Below are 12,332 nucleotides of genomic sequence, written 5' to 3' on the forward strand. Positions count from 1 at the left end.
CCAAAAACATGATAATCGAACAGTCGTGTTCGTTAACTGCGGCCAATGATGTCGATGCTGCCGAAACACCGATGTTGAGACGACGCTAACTGGTGATCCGGTATCCACGATCATGCGAAGTGGTACCGCATTCCAGACAATTTCTTTAAACACAGGATTCACTATGTCTCTGGTGCTGTCTTGATGTGCCACGAGAGTCTAAAATGCTTCGTCGGTTGATCGGTCATCGGCATCCGCCAACATGGCGTAGGTACCGCGAGGCTTACCTCGCGTTACAGAACGGCACACCCGGGCAATATGTCCGCGCCGACCACATTTCCGACATATGGTTTGTTGATGAAAACACGCTTCTTCGGAATGTGTGTCATTTCCGCACTCTGGCACTTTCGAAGAGGCTGCTGAAATCTTCCTTCTCGAGACGGCATTCTCGTATAATGGACCAACCCCTGTTCTGAGGCGTGCATGTTTCTGACGTTTTCGCTCGCGTTCTGTGCAGAAGTGACAAAGTCTTCTGCCTCCGACAAAATGAAATCACGTTTGGTGAGTAAATGCCGCTGTACATATTCATCTGAAACGCCGCAAACGAATCGATCACGGAGCATACGCTGTAGAGAAATTCCAAAATTCCACTGTTCGGCCAGACGCCGAATCTCTGCGATGAAGTCTTGTACTGTTTCGCCGGGTTACTGCCACCGCATAAAAATGCGTAACTTGCGGCTATCTCATTGACTTCCGTCGCATAATAATCCTGCAAACATTCAATGGCTTCTTGATAGATAAGGGTATTGACTTGCCTTGGGTGACATCGTCCCTGACTGACCCGTACTGCCGCGTCGGGCAACGAAGATATCAAGATGCCGCGTCGCGTCGTCTCGTCTGTTATCTCTTGCACTTCCACGTACGCCTCCAGTCGAATCTTGAAGGTCGTCCAAGTATTCTCGATGCCATCGAACACCGGTGGTTTTCCGAGGCTCATCCTTGCCTTCCATTGCGTTGTGAACCCGCTGCGTTCGGCTTCTTTCTCGTCGCCACTGATACGTCGCGTCTAGACAATAAATAACTACATGGTGAATGTAGAAAATGGAACGTTTATTGCTTGCTCTCCAGCGGTATATATATAGTGGTTGACGATGTATATGTCACGTGTTCTAGGTTGCCAGCCGCAGACACATCACCTTCCATGCAGATGGAAGGTGATGTTCAAATAGATGGCGATGATGCAGATGGAAGGTAGCCGGTAGCCCATATAGCATTGAAACGTGTGAATAGCGCCATTTGATAGTCACTGTGGAGGTTTTTAATCATGTCGTAGATGGTTCTTTCAGGACCCGGTGCAGAACTCTTGCATACGTTCAGGGATGCTCCTAGCTCGGCGATGTAAAAATAGTTTAAGGGTGATTTTGTGTGCATTTACGGTCGAGGGTCTTACGTTCGGCTATTTCTCTGTGTTTAAGAGATGATTTTGAACACTGAATGGAGCTAGAAACACACTTGAAGTGTTTACCAAGAGCGTTGGCCTGGTCTTCTAAGCTGTTTCCTTGTTCATTGACCAGCTGTAATTGATGTGTTACCTGCCCCTTCAGCCTTCTTAGGCCATTCCATGCTTTGGACTCCTGTGTGTAGAATTTTATGCCAAAGAGAAATCTTTCCCAGCTAGCCTTCCTTGCCGGTCGCCGCATCTGCCTTCCCTGTGATTTTACAAGTTTAAATTCTCTTATATTTACTGCAGTCGGAGAGCGACGCAGTACGCCTCACGCTTTGATTCGTTTCTTTCATGCCAGTCTGCAGTCCTAATTCCACCAGGGGACCCGACTTTTACATGAGACTGTTTGTTCGTGAAATAAAATTTTAAGCTGCGTCGCGAATAAAAGCGGTAAAATACTGCCTCATCAGTACTACAATCTCTACCGCCTCATCAGTACTACAATCGTTGATAACATGTCGTGTTGAATTGGTTGAATCTTTAAAACTTTTTCAGTTAGCCGATGTTATTTTCCAACAAGGGGGCGTAGGCTTGACTGTAAGGGTGCTCTATTAAGTTCCGAGTTTCAGGAAGGTGTTCACTCCCGAATGGATTCTTGACGACATTCCATTCTGTGTAAGAAAGGAGGGTCGCAGGACCAATCGCTATATCTGTGGAAGGATGTTCGCTGCTGCAGTGCCTTTTCCATTGATATGGCTTCCGCGAGAAACTCTGCAACGGTCCTTGGTGGGTTGCGTATCAGGCCTCCGAATAGCTCTTGCTTGACACCACGCATTAAGTTCCTGAGCTTCTTTTCTTCCGGCATGGACGGATCCGCGCGTCGGAAAAGTCAGCACATATCCTCGACAAACATTGCGACGCTATCGTTCGGCCGCTGTACTCTCGCCTGAATTGCAGATTCAGCTCGCTCCTTGCGATCGAGGCTGGCATATGTGTTGATTAGCTGCCGTCGGAATTCGTCCCATGTTGATAGGGCCGCCTCACGGTTCTCAAACCATGTCCGCGCATAGTCCTCGAGGGCAAAGTAGGCGTTGCGTAGCTTGCGCTCCGGAGTCCAGCCGTTGAATTCTGCGACACGCTCAAAGTGATCGAGCCAGTCCTCAACATCCTCGAAGGTGTCCCCATGGAAGGATTTGGGGATTAGCGGCTGATTAAGCACGACCTCGGTCGGTGCAGTTGAGGAAGAAGACGGAACTGATGTACTCATCGTTCTGACTCGGTTGGGTAGAGGCTCGTGCTCCGGTGGCAGTCCTTGAAGTCGACGGCTTGTCCGTACGTGAACAGGAGTCAGCTCGACCGGACTTCGTACTGGGCTTGTAGGCGGGGTTCGATCTGGGAGTGGTAGCATGTACCCAGCACCTCCACCAGAAAAATGTAACGTAGATCGAAGACGGAGTCTTGAAAATAGACGCTTCCCTTTAATGGCGGGCCAGAAGCAGAACGTGCAGCCTACGCGCTTCGTCGTCTTTCACGGCGCCGACCTTTGCGCGCGCCGTCCCGCTGTGCGTGAGCCCCACATCATTGTGTCAATATGAATTCCGGTGGAAGTTGCAGTAAATGAGCAATTTTTTTTATTAAAGTGGCATGCAACAGAGCTTACTAGAAAGTTTTCTATAAATCGACTACTGGCATCACACTGGGAGTCTCCCCAGAAAGTGCTGTGAGCATTAAAATTGCCAGCGACAATGTATAGTTCCGGGAGCTGGTCAATCCGCATGTAAAATTCTGTTTTAACGTGATAGCGTTAAGGGCCCCGCGTCGCAGAAAATCCGGCGTCGATGTCGGCTTGGGCGCGTGCGCGCAGGCGTCGTTGGCCAAAATAATCATCCCGAACCACCTCGACCGCGCAGGCCCTCCGCGTGGCGCAAGGCGTTAGTGAACAAAATTTAATCTTTCAAATTAAAATCCGTCAGACAAATTGTAAAGTACGGCTTAACCACAATCTGCAGACGTGATAGCGTCAGATTGCAATCTCAATATACGAGAAAACATAATTATCTTAGGCGGAAACTCGAACACAAACCTCTTTTCCAGCGTTTCTACAATTCATACAGCGGCATGCCGCGGTGTCTTCTTTGCAAAAACGCCATCCAGATGGCGTTTGCCTCCTTGGCAGCCTAGGGAGCCTACATGCAACGTTGACAGCCGCGCGCGGAGGCGAAGTTGGACAAAAAAGCTGCAGTTGCCGGGATGCCTGATAAGCAGCCAGAGATCTTTGAATGCTATCGCGTTCCAATCTTAAAAGCGAAGCTTAAGTGTCCTCCAAATTTTCACTCCGCAGCATATATTTTATGGCCATAGGACACCTCACTTTTCATTGTCATATTTTAGTACATATATATTTTACGCATTTATACAGCGACTGATTAAAGGTCCCTTTGCAGCCATGTCACATCATTGACTTTATGAGCCATTGTCAGTGTATCATGTTTTTGGCGCTCTTTGCCAGAACTGGCCCTTGCGCCATAAAAACCAAATAATCAATCAAAGCATTTTACTGGCGAACGAAGAACTACCAACAAGCGACAACTGAAACGAGCCAATAAAGATACACAAAAGGAAATTATTTAGTCGAGTTTGATTGAGAGATTAGACTTCTGCAATAACAAATTCATCATTTTTATTGAGAACATGGATACTGTTAGCGAGAAAATGAAATAAATAAAAAAGTCGAAGGGGCGCCACCTATTTTGAACAATGGTGCCTCTCATATGTAAGGTCAACACTGGCTGAGCATCAGATAACGGCACAGAGGGGGGTCGCGTGAGGATTATGTCAACTCGTCCGTCTTGGCATGGGCGATTGAAATTGAGGAGCACCTCCCGGACTTTAGGTTTCCATTTCCTACACAATTAAGTCATATATTGGTAAACAGAATATCATGATATACTTCTGTGCGAGTGATCCAGCGATGTAACTTGTTTTCACATTTTCCTGTAATGACCGTTCAACACTACCGTGGATTTTATTTACACGTCTGTTATTCATCAATGACATCGTACCAAACGTACCTGTAAAAATAAAAATGTTTGCTGACGACTGCATACTATATCAAGAAATTCGCGGTCCGAGTGATCAGGAATCTTTAAATACAGCATTGGCCACACTGCACACATGGTGTGTAAATTGGCAAATGACAATTAATTACAAAAAAAAAACAGTCGCAATGAGAGTGACGCGAAAAAAGAACCGTCTTTGTTTACTTACATGACCGCATTGGTGGTCATGCTATATCAAAGGTCTCTACACATAAATACTTGGGAATAATACTCACATCTGACCTGAAAAGGAATGAACATGTCGAGTACATCGGAAAAAGGGCCATGAAAAAGCTCGGTTATCTAAGGAGGAGGCTTGGAAATGCCACGCCGGACATAAAACGTCTAGCTTACAAGACATTTATTAGACCATGGTTAGAATACGCAGCTGTAGTATGGGATCCCTTTACTGCGTTCAACATAACAAAACTAGAAAGGGTTCAAAGAAAATATATCCGATTTGTCTTTAATAGTTATAGCTGGCAGACGTCACCCTCACTCCTCTTGCAATGGGCGGAACTTGAACGACCACAAAAAGAAGAAATACAGAAAGGTTCAAATTTTTTATTTAGTTTTTCATAAAAAAATGGACTTGACAAGACATTATATATAAAACCAGCATCTCAAAGCGCAGTGCGCTTTTGTCACTCTAAGAAAGTTAGAGATTTTATTAATGGCACTGATACGTTCCAAAATACATTTATTCCAAGAACAACCCGTGAATGGAATTGTTTACCAGCCGATATTGTAGGATATGAAACAGTTGATTTATTTATGAATGCACTGAGGAACCGATCCTGATTTTTGTTCCTGTTGTATTGGTCGTATAATGACTCATTGTATTGTAGAAAATGCAATGTTTTTCTCTGTGTGCCTTGACTTTTCCATTTTTTCGCTATGTCTTTGTGATGTTATATGTTGGAACTTTTTGCCATCGAAAATTATGTATGCCCACTCCTGCGTAAGGCCTGGTACCCAGGCTATCAGTATGAAATAAATAAATATAGTACACACGTAAGAAAAAACTTACATGAATTACACAAATTACACGTAGATGAGCACCCCGCTTTACCCTGAGGATATAATCCGCTTGTGCATAGGCATGCGCACGGGGGAAAGGGCGGGGGGTACACAAAACCAGTGCGCAGTCGTTAGTTATATGTCGCATGAGCTCCTTCGATAGCTCTGTAGAAGCTCCAAGGAGGCAACGCACTGAAATGAGACAGAGCTACTTGCTGACGTCGTCCGTGTTTACTCGCATTCACGCCGAATGCACGCATCGCCCTTGGCTGTGGTCAACGCCTCTGACGGCTGCTCGGGGGGTTTCAACCTTGGAAGAGGTGGGTTCACTCTTCGAGTAGCGTCAGAAGTCGCTGCCTGTTTTCGCCTAGCAACATTTCTGATATAAATTGCTGTTCTAGATCTGTGTTTAGTTGTCTCTACGCAATTGCATGTCAATTACCAGATGTCATCTGAGGCACTTCGAAAACTAGTTTGACCGTAAAAACCACGCGTCTTTTTTAATAGTTACAGTGACTGAGATTTCCTGTGAGCCGCGTGGCTTTTGAAACCACGCACCGTGCCAAGAATCTTAGAGGTCATAGCAGATGGTAGGTAATAGAGCTGTGGCCTAGTGGTAGAGCACCCGTCTCGGCTGCGGGAGGTTGTGGGTTCGATTCCCACCGCCGCCGGGCACCCACTGGTTCCAATGGGTACAAGCGTGCCCCGGCCTGGCGTTCGGCTTCCTCCAGGGGTGATACGCTTGGCAAACGAGCCTGCACCCTGAATTCCCTTCGAAACCCTCGTGAGCGCGGAAAAAAAATGGGCCTAATAGAGCTGACAATGTGCACTGGATCCGTGACGGCACAGCGACAAATTCACATACATTTTTTTTTGCCAGCATAAAAAAAACATGTTTTTTACTGACTTTTACTGAAAATATGGACTATTTTTGATTACTTGTGACAGCACTGCTCGAAGGCATTGCAGTCAGGTCGCCGGTTCTATTCCGTCTATGGAGGCCGCATTTTCATGGCGGCGAGAGCGCTCTGGTACTTACATTTAGAGGCACGTTAAAGAATCCCACGTGGGCAAATTTAATCCGGAGTACCAACTTCCGAGTGTCTCATAATCGTAATCGTTCTTGCACGTAAATTCCTAGAATTTGTTTTGGTACTTGGCCCACTTTGGAGGTATTTAACAGAAAAGTCCAGCTGTGTTGAGTGTACCCGACTGTGTTACAGTGTGCATGAAATTGCAAGTTTGTAAGAGTTACGAGGTATAGCAATGTTAATCTAATCAGGGATAGTGCGCGAGGTCACCCGTGAAGCAGTGTGCGCTGCTGTCGAAACGACGCAATCCTCCCAGTGTAAGTATATGATATCGAATGCATAGAGAGTTTTCGGGGCTAAGTTCAGGCCTAGTTTTATTATGAGGACGGTAGTGCAAGGCCAGTATAGTAGAGATGGGCAAAACGGCTCCATTCAGTGAGCGGCTCGGAACGGCTCAGCTCACTGAAATGAACCGGTTCATTTGAACGGCTCACCGGTTCACTTAAACGTGTAACCTGTGTTATGCATATTCTATAGTTATCTGGCGTTGAAAAAAAACGATATATGCATAATTTAATAACCGTGTTATTGGTATTTTCGCTATGTTTAGAGAATATTTTTACATATATTAAAAGCGTGAATTTTTCGTTGTAATGAAACTTTCTTTTCTGATATTGGGGATAAAATGCTTATGATACTGTGACAGGCAGAATGCGACGTACTCTATTCAGAAAAAAATATGTAACTGCATCGTCATTACAGAAGCTTGTCTGTTTTTTGTGGTAATTTAAAATCAACTTTCCTCAAAATGAGAACACAAAATGATTGTACATTATCTTTCAACTTTATTCATTTATTCACATACGTACGTACACTATAATATGAGTGAGCTGTAACGTCATGCAAAATGAATGTAGAAATCATTTCTTGAAGTAATATACAAAAATCATACGAAAGATCCACAAAACTGCCGCACGTACCTTTGGTTTTTTTTTCTCTTGAGTGCACGCGCGATATTGGCGATCATGCCATCATACGCCAGGACAAAACAAAGAAAAAAAGAAATGAAGTTCAATTACAACACATCAAATCATTGGCCTCGTTTTAATGACGTGCTAATGATACACGCTCCAAAAATGCACTGAAGTGCATGTCATGGGCGACATTTTATGACTAAACTAATTAGCACAAATGAAGACCAGGACGTAAACTGTACGTTCACCTGTTGTCTTTAAAGACACGGAAGCCCATCTTCGAAGTGTTATTAGACCAGCGCACGATGTGCGATCGGTGAGAGTAGTGAGACATCGTTCGAACAGCATCATGCAACGAACGGTACCATCCTTTGCCAATTAAGGCTTCTTTACTTCTCCCCTCGGTGGCATCAGGACGCACAAAAAACCAAAGGCACTGCTGCGCACACCACACTGCGAGCGAGTACGAGTAGCGCGAGTCTGCCCACGCCGGCCACCACTCGTCGGTTAGAAAACGAAATCTCGAAACCCAGCAGAAGACAGGGCTCTGACGGCACGGTCCGGCACGGCTCATTCAAGGAGGGAGAACCGGCTTCCTCACTCCGAAAGAAACGCCGCTCACTTACTGAACCACGGCTCAATCGCTCTTCAAGAGAGCGGCTCAAAAGATCCGGCTCGTTCCTGAGCGCTTTCTAGGAACGGTTCCTCACGCTCACTGAACGAGAGAGACAGCCCAGCCGGCTTCCTCTCTCCGAAAGAACCGCCTCTCACTTACTGAACCACAGCTCCCTCGCTGTTCAAAAGAGCGGCGCGCTCCTGAGCGCTCAGAGCGAGCCGGATCTGTGAAGAGCGAGGAGCCGTGTCGAAAACGCGGCGCGCTAAAACAGCGGCGCGCTCAGGAGCGAGCCGGATGAAGAGCGAGGAGCCGTGGCGAAAACAGCGCGCGCTGAGCGGCGGCGCTCAGCCGGAGCCGATCTTTTGAAGAGCGAGGGAGCCGTGGCGACAGCGGCGCGCTCAGGAGCGAGCCGGATCTTTGAAGAGCGAGGGACCCGTGGCGAAGAGCGGCTCAGGAGCGACCGGATCTTTGAAGAGGCGAGGGAGCCGTGGCCAGCGGCGCGCTCAGGAGCGAGCCGGATCTCGAAGGGAGCCGTGGCGAAAACAGCGCGCGCGCTCAGGAGCGAGCCGGATGGTGCAGAGCGAGGGTGAAGAAGCGAGGGAGCCGTGGCGAAAAGAGCGGCTCGCTCCTGAGCGCTCAGGAGCGAGCCGGATCTTTTGAGCCGGTCTTTTGAAGAGCGAGGGAGCCGTGGTTCAGTAAGTGAGCGGCGGTTGTTTCGTTCTTCAGCCGAAGGCGAGGGGGTGAAGGCGACTCTTGCGAGGAAGGGTGGGAGGGCAGTTGCTTTCTCGTAGCGCTAATAGATGGCGCGGAAGTCGCACCCAGCATAACCCAGCAAACACGGCTCTGACGGAACGCATCGGCACGGCTCTCTGAACGCGAGAGAACCGGAACCCTTTCTCCAAAAGAACAGCCGCTCATTTTTACTGAACCACCGCTCACTCGCTCTTCAAAAAGAGCCGCTCACAAGATCCGGCTAGCTCCTGAGTGACCCATCTCTGCAGTATAGGACAAGGGAGGAGACAAGACGGGCGCTGACTCGACTCACAACTCTGCTTAACGACAAAAGACATAGGTGTAACATTACAAACCGCATGCGTGTATGAGACACAAAAGGACAACGAAGGTTGTGATGTCCATCCACCCAAGGCTTCTTCTACTCGTCGCATGCCATCCTGTAGAGTATGCACATCATAATGTTGCAGCTGCGGTGTGGGTACCTGGATTAAAGTAGTGAGCTTCCATAGCTGTTTTCTTACGCGTCCTGGTCTTGTCTTGCCCTACCGTTCTCGTACTGAAACATCGCCAACTAGCTCGTTGGCAGTTGTGTTCCTTGCATTTATTTTGCTCCTGACATTACTGTTCGCGGCTGTTTGTTATATGTTCTCTATTCGTTTGGTACGCTTCCAACATGGCGCTGTTTGGATTTTACTGTGTGCAGACAAAGCCCACGAAGAAAATGACCGTTCTGAACGCCGATGCGCCAGCTCCGAGGCGAGAGTCGCAAGCGCCGATCTGGAAGAGCGAGGAACGCCCTGCTCAGCCAACGACGGTAGGTGTACATCCTTCGTCCTGTCATAAAATTAGTCGGCATAATTGTTCGTCACTTCAGTTCTCTTTCCTTCATTTTCTTTTCTTGAATATTATTGTGTAAGAGAGAAAAACCTGCTTGAGGAAATATAGATAATCCTGGCAACGTATATTATATTTACCCTCCCGTACTACATGTGCATGTTCTACATGCTGATCATGATAAGGAAATTTACAGAAGAATAAAATTGGTTTGGAGTGCATACGGCAGGCATTGCAAAATCCTTACTGGGACCTTACCACAGTCGTTGAAAAGAATAGTGTACAATCATTGCATTCTACCGGTGCTAACATATGCGGCAGAAACTTGGAGGTTAACAAAAAAGCTGGAGAACAAGTTAGGGACAGCACAAAAAGCGATGCAACGAAAAATGTTAGGCCTAACGTTAAGAGACAGGAAGAGAGCGTTGTGGATCAGCGAGCAAACGGGGATATCCGATATTCTAGCTGACATTAAGAGCAGGAAATGGAGCTGGGCAGGCCATGAAAATCGTGGTGTGGATAACCGGTGGACCATCAGAGTTACAGAATGGATAGCAAGAGAAGGGAAGCGCAGTCGAGGACAGCAGAAAACTAGGTGGGGTAATGAAGTTAGGAAATTTGCAAGCGCAAGTTGGAATCAGCTAGCGCAATGACAGGGGTAATTGGAGATCGCAGGGAGAGGCCTTCGTCCTGCAGTGGACATAAATATATGCAAAGCATACAATCATTGCATTCTACCGAAGATAACATTGATCTTCCCGAAATGCTGAATTAAGCTAACACCTACATGGTATCTATTGGAATTAGTCCAAAGTGTTTCTCAAATCATATACAGCCTTAAATTCCTTCTTCTGGTATTGGTGATATTAACAGAAAAATTTGAAAGAATCAGTCTCAAGCAGAATTTTATTCCACTTCTTTCCGCAGTCGTTAATTATTAGAAAGTTATCCACTGACTGGAAAATAGCCAATGTGGTGCCAGTCCACACAAATGGAAATAAAGATTAGTCTGGAAATTTCCACCCCATTTCCTTGAAATGCATTTGTTGCAAAATGCTTGAGTTATAATAGGCTCTCATATTTACCCTCATATCAAGAGTCTATAACAGTTTCAAAGCAAAACTTTCTATGCCTCACCGATTGGTTCGTGAGCGCTGAAAACGCACTGCAGGAAAGCCAACTTTTACAATGGGACTATCTGCGTATCTGCGCTCACAATAGAACAATCTGCGCACACAATCATAGAACACTACAGCTTGCATTCGCAGTTGTGCCGTTAAGAACGATGGGAACTGCAACGACACACTACCCAGATGGACTTTATATATCTGCATTGCATTGCGCGCGTCACGCAATGTATTTCCGGCCGTCAAAAAAATTAAATTATGGGGTTTTACGTGCCAAAACCAGTTCTGATTATGAGGCACGCCGTAGTGGGGGACTCCGGAAATTTGGACCACCTGCGGTTCTTTAACGTGCACCTAAATCTAAGTACACGGGTGTTTTCGCATTTCGCCCCCATCGAAATGCGGCCACCGTGGCCGGGATTCGATCCCGCGACCTCGTGCTCAGCAGCCCAACACCATAGCCACTGAGCAACCACGGCGGGTATTTCCGGCCGTCACTATAGGTAGGCTTGGGTGCAGCGCACAGCAGAAGAAGAAGAGGCTGCCGTACGCGAACGTAAGCGCGAGCGCGATCGTGCCCGTAAGGCCGATCCCGTGTATCGGCAACGGCACGCAGTCCGTGAAAGTGTGCGTGTAATCAGTGGCTACATTATCTGAAATAAAGGCTACACAACTTAACGAAATGTGTATTCATTCAACTTCAACGCTGAAAAAATACAATCCGAAACAAGCAATCAAATAACATATGCATCGCATCGGGCCGCTCAGCATGTCTTGTGTTAATTGCGTGGTCGTTGGCCTCGGACTTTGACTTTGATTCAGTTTTCATGGGCGAAAGCTTCGCGTTCAACCATCTTTCTTTAAGAAAGGAGCTTTGATTTTATTTTTCTGATGAACATGAGTTCAGCAATGGCATTTACTGCGCGGCTCAACACTTTGAATTTAGTACTGAGCTGCATTCTAACGTGAACAGTAACGTACCGACAGAATGCATAAGCCTTGGATTTGCTAAGGCATTTGATCATGAAGTTCACTGGCGCGTTATTTTAAAACTATCAGCGTTAGATGTAGATTCTTTTGCGTTGCCACGGCTCCGTAATTTTCTCACAAGTCGGCAGCAATTTACTGTACTTTATCATTATTCATCACTTGGTTACATTTCTTCTAGGGTACCGCACGGCACGGCAGTGTCCTAGGCCTTTCAATTTTTCTCATTTACATAAAGACTTGCCTGACAAAGTATCATCTTGTATGCGTACATTTTCTAATGATTGTATAATTTATCACCTAATTTACAGCATAGCGACCACCTCGCCCTTCAGCAGGGCCTTGAACGTATTGGTGGGTGGTGTAAAACCTGGTTGCTGGCTTTAAAGGTTTACAAGTCGAAATTTGTAAGATTTAGCCCTAATCTTGGTAAGTCCAGCGGCCTATATAAAATTAGTACCAATAGTGTGGAACGTACTTCTTAGTA

The 12,332-nt window shown here is 46.5% G+C and overlaps 1 protein-coding gene across 1 annotated transcript in view; it reads left to right on the top strand.

Annotated features, from left to right (window-relative positions):
• Positions 1-12,332, top strand: part of LOC119443747 (uncharacterized) — a 131,272-nt gene that overhangs the window by 55,387 nt on the left and 63,553 nt on the right. Inside the window, exon 7 of the mRNA XM_049663182.1 lies at positions 9,601-9,711. Coding sequence (XP_049519139.1) covers positions 9,601-9,711 — 111 coding nt within the window. The remainder of the gene's footprint in view (positions 1-9,600; positions 9,712-12,332) is intronic.

The sequence above is a fragment of the Dermacentor silvarum genome, chromosome 3 (assembly GCF_013339745.2).
Source record: "Dermacentor silvarum isolate Dsil-2018 chromosome 3, BIME_Dsil_1.4, whole genome shotgun sequence".
Taxonomy (NCBI): Eukaryota; Metazoa; Arthropoda; class Arachnida; order Ixodida; family Ixodidae; genus Dermacentor; species Dermacentor silvarum.